The sequence below is a fragment of the Vanellus vanellus genome (assembly GCF_965231255.1).
Source record: "Vanellus vanellus genome assembly, chromosome: Z".
NCBI lineage: Eukaryota > Metazoa > Chordata > Aves > Charadriiformes > Charadriidae > Vanellus > Vanellus vanellus.
In genome coordinates this window covers 87500330-87513550 of record NC_138908.1, presented here as the reverse complement: position 1 = coordinate 87513550, position 13221 = coordinate 87500330, and the positions used below count along the sequence as shown (strand labels likewise).

The following is a 13221-nucleotide window of genomic DNA, read 5'->3' as shown; positions in this document are numbered from 1 at the left end:
TGTTTTTTACTAAGCGGATAAAACGGGAAGTCCTGACCTTGAGACAAAACCACACAGCACTCCACGAGCCAGAATTTTAAAGTAGCAAAAAAAATAGCGAATAATAAGAGAATAATTGTTCTCACCTGAGCTTGGGTTTCTTTGAGAAGTGAAAACCATTTTAAATCATTAGCGTGAAAAGTCACAGATATTCATTATATTATGGGGCAAAGTATGATCCGAGGGCTGGAGCACCTCTCCCACGAGGAGAGGCTGGAAGAATTGGGGCTCTTCAGCCTGGAGAAGAGAAGGCTCCGGGGAGATCTTATTGTGGCCTTCCAGTCCCTAAAGGGGGCCTACAGGAGAGCTGGGGAGGGACTTTTTACTGGGGCATGTAGCTATAGGACAAGGGGGAATGGCTTTAAACTGGAAGAGGGCGGGTTCAGATTGAACATTAGGAAGAAGGTTTTCACTGTGAGGGTGGTGCGGCACTGGCCCAGGTTGCCCAGAAAGATTGTTGAGGCCCCATCCCTGGAGGTGTTCAAGGCCAGGCTGGATGGGGCTGGGAGCAACCTGGGCTGGTGGAAGGTGTCCCTGCCCATGGCAGGGGGTTGGAACTCGAGGATCTTCAAGGTCCCTTCCAACCCAAACCATTCTGTGATTCTATGACTACACACACGTACCACCGTCTCCCACCTTCTTGCAACGACACCAGAGCTCAGCAGAATGACTGCTCTTTCTTTGCCACCCGTGGAGAAAAGCGAAGAAATGCAGTCCATTTTGCACCTACTCTGTTGGAAGAACTCGACCAAGGCTTTGGACGACAAAGCAAAACCCAAAGAAACCCTTCCCAGCAGCTCTTGCCGTACCTGCTTCGTAGGTGGTGGCGTGCGCGGTCATGCTCCAGGTGCTGGACCGCCGACCTTTGGTGACCATGACGGAGAACTCGTACATGGTGTTCGGCTTCAGACCCGTCACCGTGTGACTCAGGGCGGTCGTATCTGCCGACTGCAAAGAGACGGAGCGCAGAACGTCTTTAACACCACTCTTTGCGCGGGTAGCCGAGCAAAACGCAGTTACAACGGATTCCTTTTTCAAGCAAAATAGCTCTATCGCTACTGCGTACCTCAACCGGGAGTATTTTTACTACCATAAATACGATACCAAACTTGCTGCCTATAATTTAGGCAGTTAAATCAATCATTGGGATGCTTTCCCTTTCTTTTTTTCCCCAGATAAAGCCATTTGCCATGCATTTTTTTCAAACGTAAATTGGAAGCTAACTCTGTGTCCTTCATCTATGCCCATATGAGGACAAAAAATAGGAACGTTTCCTAAACACTCACTTCCAGCCTTTTTGATGGGTTCCTTTAAAAAAAAACAACAAAAAAAAAAGGTTTTAATAGCTACTGATTTTTAGTGGAGGCTCAGAAAGCATTCCCTCCCCCCCCCCCCCCCCCCCCACCGAATGGTTCTGACTAAGGCTTCCCGGTTCCCGGGCTTAACGCGTATTTATGATAGAGATGGAAATATGAACCGGGACCACTGCATAAAGATGAATTTTTATATTTGTAAAACACACTTCTGCTCGGTTAAATATAACATGTTTATATATTAGATTATATGGGAAACATATTATTGATTTGCCTCGCTGTGGTACCTTACGAACACCTAAAAATATTGATGTTGATGTGAATATTAAATTGTTCGTTTCTTTTGAGCCGATTTCGCTTTTTCCCTCCGCCTGCAGAGAGGAACGATTTGAGCCAAACTGCACCAGCATCAAAAGAGACAAGCGAGAAGAAAATCGTCGGCCAAATTGGTGACAAAATTGGTGGTAAAATCAATTCCCACGCTTTTCAAGCCTGGTGGGCGATCCTTCAACGTCAACCACTTACAGGCCACTGAGTTACGGGCGTTGTGTACTTTTACGTGTTTATACACCTATGGATCTAAAGTTTACTGAGCAAGGACAACATAAGGTTGGACTTGCCACCAGAAGACTACCTTGACGTTCTCACTGGGGAAGCGGTTCACAAGGAGGCATCTCGCCGGCATGCAGCGGTAGCGCCATTCTGATGCTGATCATCAGAGGGTTCAAAATTAAAGCCACCTTTGCTGAAAACGGGACATCAAGTTTCCAGCACATCACAGGATAAAGCAGTAATATTCCAGGAGGAATATAAATACTCAAATTTATTTTGCAGAGACATTAATGAATGGGCTCTCTATGCCTACACGATACGCTGTTTTATCACGAGCGCTCTGACAGATGTTTTGCGTTTGACTTAATGCAATACCGGATTTTTATCATCTTCGTACTCAATTAAAACTCCTAGTTCTTGGAAATTAGCAGTTTTGCAACTTATCTGTACTAGAGGTTTCCTCCAGCAGAGAATCTCCCTCTATAAAAAGCAAAACCAGCACTTATAACCTATGTGTTCATAAACTATTCGGTCAAACTACTCATCCACTTGCCAAAGAGGGCAAAATCTACCTCCTCGAGTTTATACAAATTATTCTTTGGTTAAAAGCTGTGTTTCAATATAAGGAATCATAATTTTCTCCCCCAGAAAAGATTTTGGAAGAAACAAAATGATTTATGGTATAAAATACTCCTCAGCATGACTGAGGGTAACTGAATGTGATGATAACTATCCCTATGGAAGTGCTCAGATATTAGACATGATCAGGAAAAATACAAGTGGGAAAAATGGAAAAATACAAAAAAAAAAATAGGGCTTGAACCTATTCCTGGACAACATAGTCTTTAGTGGAACATGAAGACATGGGGTTCTTTTCTGCAAAAAGAAAGTTATTTGTCTCCAGCTGAGTGTTTTTCTTTGACCCTTTCGCTCAATACTAAAGATTAGCATTTCAATAGTCGCAAACATCCTTGAAGTTAACACCACGTTGAGATGAAGGGGGTGTAACTGTGGCACGTACCTTTGGTAATGCCACGGCCAGGCCGGTTCGGGATGGCTCGTACAAAGCAAAGTTGGCAGGGCAAAGTGACATTTCTAAACGTCCAGCTTCAATGGGAAAGGCTAAACCCCTCATTACGTTAGATCTGAGATACAATTTTGAAGCAATGGGAGACTTTAATGAGAAAAACCTCAAAAGACTTAAAAAAATCGATGCCAACGCACAGGCAAGCGCTTTGGGAACCTATTGGCGCGCCTGATCCAAACCCCTCTGAAGAAATTAGAGGTTTCCCCCACTGTTTTCAAAGAATAACATAACGGGTTTTATCTCGTTTCTTTGAAAAATGTGGTTCTTTCAAGAAAGCGGACCCTCTTGAAAGTTTTTCTATTGTTTCTGCTTCTGGGTGATTGAACTGGAATACACAGAATCATGGAATGGTTTAGGTTGGAAAGGACCTTGAAGATCCTCCAGTTCCAACCCCCCCGCCATGGGCAGGGACACCTCCCACTAGACCAGGTTGCCCAAGGCCACGTCCAGCCTGGCCTTGAACACCTCCAGGGATGGGGCTTCAACAATGAACCAGACTGGCTCTTTACATGCTACCCACAGACTGGCCCAACTGGAGATGGTGGCAAAAAAAGGGTCATTTCACTCTTGCTCCTCTCCTCTTCAGTCTCCCGCTCCTTGATGGCTCCCAGAGCCCTGCGCGGCGGCCCCGCGAGAGACGTCCACCTACTCGCGTTAGCAGAAGGCCAACGAGCCCGACACCTCCAAGCAGGACGTGCAGCTCCTGCCCAGCAGATTAATGGGGCTATTTTTGATGATTTTTGTTTGACGCCCACTGTTTTCCTCTGCAGGCAGCTCATTAGGAAACTAGCGAAAATATTAGGGTTGACTGGGAGCGGCAAAAAATAATGCTGTCTTTTCCGGAGCTTGGATTTCAGCGCTAGAGCTGCAAACTGGGACTCGCCATCCTTCCCTGTGCCATACTCCTCATCTGGTTGGGCAGGGAAATCCAGCTCTAAATAGGACTCAGAGCACGGTAGGGCATTCAAAACAGTACAATGCATCATTTTGGCACCCTTAATTACCTAAGAGCTCGTTAACAACTGCATGAGCGTACCAAATTGGGGTCTAGTGTTGCAGAGCATCACGTCAGCACCTGAGGTCGTCAGAGGTACGGCAGCAGACGTAGAAGCAAGGTATGGACTTCTACACCTCGTAAAGATGTGCTATTATTTAAAAGCTTTACAGCGGGTCAGCACCTGCAGCAAAAAGCCGGCTGACCCGAGTGCCCTCTCAGCTGTCGTGAACACAAATCAGGAGCACCGCAACGGAAATCGATAAGTTCGCGGCAGCACACGGACCGAGCCGAGTGCCAGGGAGCCAAATTCGGAGGGAGACGTGTAAAGGAGAGAGCTGAAAAACCCCAATCGGAAAAGAGATTGAAGGCGAAAGCTTCTCCACCATCGTTTCCACGTCTGGGAAAAATCACCCGGGGAAGACCTCGAGATTAAGAGTCTGTAGGACAGGTGTACCCCACACCCAAAAGAGGTGGAGCGTCAGCCCCTGGGGTTTAGAAAGGCCAACCGAAATTCCGACCCATCGCTCAGGCTCTCATCGGAAGCCCCCTCAGCGCTGGCGAGAGCACGGCCTGTTCCGCGGTCCTCGTAAAAACGACTGGTACGAGGCTGCTTTTGTTAGGACAGGCAACGGTAAAAAAAACCAACAACTGAAGCATCCCCTTGCAGTCTAAAAACCCGCTCATCGCAAACTGGAATACATAGAATCATAGAATGGTTTAGGTTGGAAAGGACCTTGAAGATCCTCCAGTTCCAACCCCCCCGCCATGGGCCCGCTCATCGCACCCGGATCAATACGATCCTTTAGGCAAGCGAGAACAACTGTTACGGTAGGGCACGGGAGGAAGGACGTGCTCATCCCGGGGAAGGTGGATGTCATCTGAGATGCAATATATAAGCTGACGGTAGCGGGGAAATGTCGCTTATTCTTCAAAACCGAGCCAAAAAAAAAAAAAAAAGCCTAAAGGCTGCGCTCGTTCCTTCCCATTCCCTGTGCCACCGTTCCTCTGCCCGACCGCACCGGTTTTGGGACTGCATTCATTAGGACTCGAAGCGAAATTCTCATATGGAAAGTAGTACGCTGCTGTCACGTCCATTCAAAGTGAGTTTCCTCATAAACTAACCCTCATTTTTGGCTGTTTGGGGATAGGTAATCTGGGTGGGTGGCACTGCCAAAAAAGTATTGTGGGTGGGTTTGCGAGCGGTATTTCTTCCCGTTCAGGCTACGCTACTGCGCTCCCAAATCTCTGCCTCATTTATATCTGGTTGGTAAAGAGGAAAGATCAAAACTTTCAACAGTTGACGCGTGGAATTAAAACACGGCGTTTTCACCCAACTAAACACACGGGTTTCCAGGAAGCAGTTGTTACTCAGGCAAGTCACCTTTTGATCGAAATGGGTATTTTTGGTGGAGGGAAGTTCCTAAAAGCCAATTCGGAGGCTTTGCAGATAAAATACGAAGAGAGGAAATAGCTCAGAAATTCGTAACGCGTTAAAATTTCACCTTGTACTTAGCACTTGTCGAATAGCTCGTTCTCCATCGGACCGTGTAGAAGCGAACCTCCGTAGTCTTTTGGTTCTTTGGGACAGAGTTGTCTGCCCAGATGACCCTCACTGCATCATGCGTAAGTGTAACAGCCTGGACACCTACTGGTGGGAGCATGGGGGTGGAGATATCTGGGACTGAGGTAGGGAAATCGTCAAGCAAAGGATAAAAATCAACTTCTAATGGATCAATGGGGTCTGGGTCCATACATCACCAAATGAGCATTCCAAAAGAAACGAACAGGTAAGTTAAAACAGAAAAACGAAACGAAACAAAGCAAAACAAAACAACAAAAACCAAAACCAAACAGCCACCAAGGGGCACACATCACAATGGGTTAAATGCATGGCATTAATGAGGAGGAGGAACATGAGGAGAACAGAAAGAAAAGGCATTAATGCAAAATGAGAAGGCACCCGCAACATTTCAGTTACATCACTACAACAAAACTAACCGGCGCTAAGAGCTATTTTTCATGACTTATTTAAACCCCTCCGGATATGCTGTGTTTTCTTCACCCGAGATGAAGTCAATGCACTTTCTCTCCTTAAAACGATTTACATTTGCTTAAAAGAATCGAATCGCTTAAATGACACATTATTGGGAACGCCTCCGAAGTGGAGAGCGTGTCATTTGCCAACCTGATTTATAGACGTGACATACTTTCCCGCGTGTAGGAGTTACCCGCGCCTTCCTCCCTCGGCAGCCTCTTTTGTTGTTTTAGGCTCTTGAAAGGAACATATTCTGCATCTGCTGAAACGTTTGTTGGGCGAAACAGAACAGAACAATCTCACTGCTGAAGTGAAGATCTTGCAATTGCGGGTTTCACGCCGCCAGCGTGATAAATGCGCACACCCAGGCGTGGAGACGCGGATTATCTTCAAGCCGGCTTCTTCCTCGAGGAACAAGCCCAGTTCCTCTCCCGTGTGTCTGTAACCGGGGAGGGTCTTTGGGGAGCAAGACGCTGAGCACCATAGGTAGATTCTGGCCGGCTTAATTACGGAGATAACTGCTGTCTCTTCCCTTTGGGGCCGCACGGTGACGGCACTCACGCGGGAACCAGAGGCCGTTTCTACTCGCTTTGAACACCTCTGTCCTCGTTGAAGCACCCGGTCAACTTCTGACCTATCTTCTAAAACTATACTTACTGACTCATTAGTTACCAGGTGTGATTTTTCTACATACAATTTCAAAACGTCGTGAGCAAAGCACAGCCAAAGGTTGCCTGGGGCTCTTCCCCCCTCCCCCCCAAAAATAACGTGCTAATTAATTAATCAAAGCATCAATGACTCCTCTAACATTTCCTCGCTGACAGCTGCTACAGTTTGTCTGCTCCACGTCCGATTCCAGCTCCTGACACTCTTTGATCACTCCCGGCTTAGGGGTTTGTAATTCATTATTCAGAACTTCGGGAGGTCACAGCCTTCAGAAGGGAAAACAGAGGAGACGAAGATGTTTGAAACGGATGCTAAGCCAACGAGGTTCCCCCCGCTGCTTCTCTTGTCTCCCTTCATCAAAAGCCGCTTTATAAGAAGTCCGAATACGAGCGTTGAAGGAAAGGAGACGACCCGGTGGTTGTTGTAGGGATCCGACACCCCAACACACGAGCCGGACGGGGAGGGACGGGCAGTTGAATCTCTTTTTTGCCCCATCCCGGGGAATCGAACCTTCTGCAAGTTGAAAGTTCACCGTTTCTTTTCCTGAACTGAAGTCTTCCAAAAGAATTGGCTGTAAACTTTGGAAGTTGAGCCTGTTCGTGTTGATTTGTTTGTTTGTTTGTTTGTTTGTTTACAAAGTAATGATGGCCATTAATGTGCCCGGAGCCGAGGTTCTGCTTTAACAAATACTGCACTACTTTTCTCCTTTCTTCCCCACGCTGAAAACTGAAGCCCTGCCGTAGAGGAGATTATGGAAAGAGGCCGGGTTTGGGCAAAACGAATGGTCAAACTCGATCAATCAAGATAATTTAGTTTCTGAAACACGTCACCGCTGACCCCAGGAAGAGTGAAATGTCTATAATCCAGCGGGGGCTGAAAATAGGTCCCTAAATACTGCCTCCGTATCCCACCACCGTCTCATTTCCTATTACTCACGTGTGGCCATCCGGCACTGGGAAATTGCAATCTCTCGACGGAAACCAGTTTCTCGCTCTCTTTGGAGTTGTTTTGCGAATATTGCACATTCCATAACTTTAGTTTGCACACCGTATCCACGCCAGCAGATGCCAAAGTATGTCTATGCGTATGCCAAAAAGACACACAGAGAGGCAGTTTTGGGCTTTTTTTTTGGTGCGTCGGCTTGGGGAACACAGTTCCCGCGCTTTCCTGCTTTACTACAAAGCCTTTTTTGAGGTGCTCCTCCAGGAACGACCCAACCAACCGGCTCCTTTCAGAGCCTGCATCCCGTGGGTGGTGGGAAGCTCCGGGCACGGACGTCTCTCAGCGATTAGAGAGGAGCACCGAGGTGGACTTCTCGCAGACGATCGTGAGTTCACCAAAGCGGAGCCCGAGCCCGAATTACCTTTTTCACACCTGGATATCGTTTCCTTTATGAGAGGTTATATGCAGACACGAAATCGAATCCCACAGGCCAGCCGGGTAATTTTTAAACGGCATCAACAGGGAACAAAAAACCCATCGAAATAAAAGTATATGTGGATGCCCAGGCAAACTCACTGGAAAAAGGTTTTACAAGGCACACTCAGCCAGAATGACCTCTACAGACTCCAGACCAGAAGAAAGATTAATAATTTTGAGCCAGAAGCTCCCTGACACTTATTACATCTAACGTAGCTTGTTACGGTCGCCCTTGATTGTGTAATTAATCTCCTTTTTTTTTTTTTTCTTTTTTTCTTTCTCCTTCTGACTTTCCAAGATTTCTTATGGGAATACTTCACAAAACCATATGGGTAAAGGCTGTTTTTCCTCGTAGAGCCACGGAAGCACCATTTGGTCGATTTATTCCTCGTGCTCCACCCAAGCCAGCGTCAGTGATCGGGTTTGCTCTCAGTGACACAGCTCCCCTTCCGGGCAGCTCTGAACACCATGGGTGAAACGCGAGAAAAAAAACCCCTTCACCAAAGGATGGTGTCACTCCAGAGGAAAAACATGTTTTGTTTGGGCTTTTTTTTTTTTTTTTTTTATTTAGTTCTGTTCTTCTAACCCCTTTTTCAATCCCACCCACCCACTGGTGATTGCAGGAAAACCACGAGGCGGTCCGGAAGACAGCGCTTACACAAGAATAATTCTGATTTTATAACAATGCGTCTGTGAAAAAAAGCTGCCTAAAAGCACCCTGCTCCGTTACCGCTGGGCAATCCCTCCTGCGAGCCTTATCCTGCCGGAAAAAAAATCTTAGCGGTGTACTCCTTCGCCTTTTCCAACCCCTCTACGCGCTTCTGTAAAGGTGCGTGATGACAGTGCGTTTTCAACTAATTCATTTTCATTTCAACTGCTTTAAAAACGAAGGAAAATAAATAAATAAATGAATTCCTCTGGGCTTAATGCGGCGAAGTTATTCCCCACGATTCTGCCCGGATCTTTAAATATTTAAATTGTTGGGGAGTCATGCTTCTCCCAAGCCAACCCGCACCCAAGAGCAAGCGCTTGTGAGCGTCCCATTCAATTTAGACAGCCGATTTCAGGAAAAGGTAAATAATTCATTCTCTCCGCGTAGTTACAATAAAGCGGAAAATGAAGCTGGTTTATTCTAGAAGGGCCCCGGAGGTGGCGGAGCTCTTTTCTTCCATTGCCTCGACCCAAAACGCTTTGCCTAACGGGCGCCTTTGTAAGGCGAACGTTGACTGACGTCAACGTAGACGGCGGAGAGGGTTTGCAACTCACCTGTCATGGACCTGGTGGTCGCGCTTTCGTACAGAGGCACCCCTTCCCCCGCGTTGTTAAAGGCCTTCAGGGAAATCACGTAATGGGAGCTGGGCTCTGCAGGAGAAAAAGAAGGCAAAACAAAGCGCGCGTCGTTAAAAGTCAGCTCTGGGGCGCAGAATGGACCGGCGCTTTCCTGAAAAACCAGAAAAAAAAAAAAAAAAAAAAAGAGAACAAAGTTCGGCAAACGCCTGTGCGACGTCAGTGATGAGCACAACTGCTGCCCATCGTATTCGTTTCCTTTCCAAAAGCTTTATTTATCTCACTCTCCCGCTGCTACCTTCATCATCAGCGAGTCCTTTAAAATCACCTGCAGTTCAGACTGCATAAAAGTGCTAAAACCGACTTTGAGCATCAGCCTTGGGACCTCCCGGCCCATGGCTCCGAGCAGAGGAAGCCTCGGACGCGGGGCTACGCGCCGTGCTACCGCGCGGGGAGGGATGCTGCGGGGTACCAGCGCCTTCCTGCCGGATGGAGCCGGGACGGCGGCGCTGAGCCGACGCGGGAAGAGGTGGTTGAGGGGCAGCAGCCACGGGATGCTGAAATGCAGAGCAGCGAGCCGCAGGCGTCCAGCTCTCCAGCGCCGCTTGGGTGGAATTCCCGCTCCAAACGCCAACCCTGAAGAGTTCACTGTCGCTAATCGCTTTGGGGATGCTGAGCAAAGAGCCCCCCTCCCTAATTTCTTGATGTCAGAATTACATCGGTAACAGCCGTTTCGCCACCTTTCATCTCACTAAAAATTCCTGATGCCACGTTATAAATCCGAAGGATGCGGCAGACAACAAATAACCCCCGGGAAGTCAATCCTGAGCGCCCGGCCGTGCTGCGCTGGTTTGCGTGTCCTACTTTACCACCGGACCACTCTAAACGTATCCCTAAATTTAAACAAAGTGAAGTCAGCCGGTCAGTTCCACATCGCTTTTTGCTCCCCTTTCCTGAGAAAAACAAGACAATCCGTTTTCCTGATTTTTTTTCCATGTGAATTGCTTAATCCCCAGGGGTTTTTTGGTTTTTTTTGTTTTTTTTTTTTGTTTGTTTGTTTGTTTTGTTTTGTTTTTTTTTTTCTATATCTGTTAGTTCTATTTGTACAGCAGAAAATTGCAGCCGAATACATCGGGCGCTCATACACCTGCCAAAGATGGGAACTGCCTCCTCAAAGTTCCTTACTGAAAAATAACAAATGATTTTATGTGAAGAGGCATTTATTAACGTGACATTGCAAAGGACCTGCTGCCGAATTGCATATTTCATCTACATTAACACCAAATCAGCTCAGCATGATTAATACTATTACAGCGAATCTGAAATGAGTAAATAATCTTTAAGTACTTATTGCACATTGTTACTAATATCCTTTCCACCCACATATTTCGTATTTAATTTTACGTCCAGAAGAAACAGTGACATATTTGTTTAATATTCAGGTGACTTCTGTGCTTCTATTGCAACAGAGCCAAACTTTAAAAATTGCCAAATGAATGACTGGCGCATTAATAACTCCCTGCGCTAAGTATTGTACGGTTATTAATTCAGTTGCTACTCACTGTAATATCATTAGTCATAAGGAAATTATTTTGTATTCACAGAGACGTAGTATATATTTTCATATTATTTCCACCATATATTAGCATACTACTTTTAATTTCTAATTTAACTAAGTGTTGTAACTCTCCAGATTCCCCACGAAGATTTATTTATCGAGACACAAAGTCATTATTTAGCGGAGAGTTTAACAACGCCACATTCGGTAGTTTCTGCAGAAGAAAAAGAAATTCATATGCGCGTTCCAGACCGACTCCATCTCTTCCTTCGACCCATGTCCCACCCGTTGAGCTTATTTAGGAGGTTTGAAAGATGCACAGCAGAGCGATGCAAGAGGTTAATACAGAGCATTCACTAGGGCAGAATACCAAAATGAGAAGTTTTAGGACTTTGAGATGTACCAGGTATTCGCTGTTACCAGCAGTGAACCCGGTGACTACACTGAAGAGGACACCTACAGATGGACAGCGGATCCTGCTTTCCAGCTTTCCGTGAATTAGGCACGTGGTTTCGTTTGTAAGGGCTGTCCCTCTCGTGACCGAGGAGACGAGCACGCCCGAAGGACAACTCATGCCACGCTAAGGTCGGTATTTAAGAAAGAGAGGATGGATCAGCCTCTAAGGATCAGCACAGCTCTGATTACGGAAGTCTGGACTTCCCTTGGCTTAACTTTTAAATAACGTGACATTAGTCAGAAAAGAACGTCACCCTCAACACGCATTTTTTTAAGTGTTTCAATTACTCAAGAAACCAGATTCTAGAAATTACTGTCAACCCCCCCCCCCCAAACCCCATACAGCCGTCACATCTCATGAAAATACATTGTGAATTCCCAATAACGGATAAGCAAAATGAGTGATTTTATTATTTTGATTATTTGATCACGGAAATTGAGAAATTAGGTGGAAAAGTGTGAAGTTCATGGAAAATTTAAAAATGGAGACGATATAGCACATACTTCATTACAACGGCCCACACAGCACAATATATAGTCCATCAAATTTTATAAATTGGGCGGACCGACGTAGGATTTATGTTTCTAACTAGGCTGGGTAAGGTTATGCTCGCAAAAACGAGCTAAGATTGGGGCGAGGATGCGATCCGCAGCTTTCTGTTAAAAACATGAAAAATTCAGGTGGTTAATTTGAGCTGCTGCTAACTGGAGCGATAAATAATTGCTTGAGCCTCCTCTTAGATAAGAGGGGGAAAAAGGCAATTCGCCACGGTACAGCCTTTCAACACAGCAGCAGAGGTGGGGTTAGTCCAATACAACGAAAAAGTGAAAAAGCATCGATTTCATCGCGTGGCAGGCAGTTGCTTTTTGAACTGCATTGTATGTTAATAACACTTACGGGGTCATTCTGCTGCTTTTTTTTTTTTTTTTTTTTTTTGGTTAAATGCCGCTGGCTGGAGTGGGACTTCAACCGAGGGAAGGTTTTTAGTGTAAACCTACGATTAAGCGCAGCAGCTAATGGAGCAGACAGGTCGTTAGCGCTCCGGCCAGAAACAATAAAAAGAAACAAAGAAACGGGGGCTTTAGAGAGGACGGTGACGGTGCAGTTGCAAGAATTCAAAAGTAAATTCTGATTTTTTTTTCTCCACCGACTCCTATTCATCGCAGCGAGGAACACAGCTCTGTAACAATGATGTTACCACTTTATTTGCTATTCTGGAGCAGGAGAAGGAGAGAATTATACGCCTTTTTTTTTTTTTTTTTTTTTTTTTTTTTTTTCTGGCAGAGGAAATCTCTTCTCGCCTTTGAAGAAGCTGAGCAAAGAATTCAGCTCTAATTAGAGCATCAGCCAAGAATCCCCATGTCAGTGTTGGTGTGGAACATGCTCTGGAAATAAAGTTGCGTTCTGCAGTTCAACTTAAAAAAAAAAAAAAAAAAAGTAAAAGTACAAGAAGTTCAAACTAAGTGGGAACAAAATCAATTTCTTCAACTGACAGATGTTGTTACCGGAAAGAAAACAATCAACAAATAGCAACTCATTCAAGATACCCCAGTTATCTTCTTCTTTAAGAGGGAAAAATTGTGACATCTCTACAGGCATTACATGGATGGGGTCTTTTGACAAACGTTGAGTTTTCATGTCTAATTTAATTTTATCTTTAAGCTCTACATATAAAATAAAGGCTTGACAACTAGATGCGAACTGCAATCCAAGGAAAGCTCCTCGCCCTAAACGACGTGTTGGAAAGAGGGTAGAGCACTCGGCTGATTTTCCAGATCAGCTCCTTTCTCTCTCAAATAAAAATTCCTTCT

The 13221-nt window shown here is 45.6% G+C and overlaps 1 protein-coding gene across 1 annotated transcript in view; it reads right to left on the bottom strand.

The window, feature by feature from the left end:
• The window catches only part of DCC (DCC netrin 1 receptor), a gene marked incomplete at both ends in the record, with an annotated part of 609880 nt that overhangs the window by 60268 nt on the left and 536391 nt on the right, over positions 1-13221 (bottom strand). The window contains 3 exons of the mRNA XM_082497412.1: positions 849-987; positions 5491-5729; positions 9375-9470. Of these exons, the coding sequence (XP_082353538.1) occupies positions 849-987; positions 5491-5729; positions 9375-9470 (474 nt within the window). The remainder of the gene's footprint in view (positions 1-848; positions 988-5490; positions 5730-9374; positions 9471-13221) is intronic.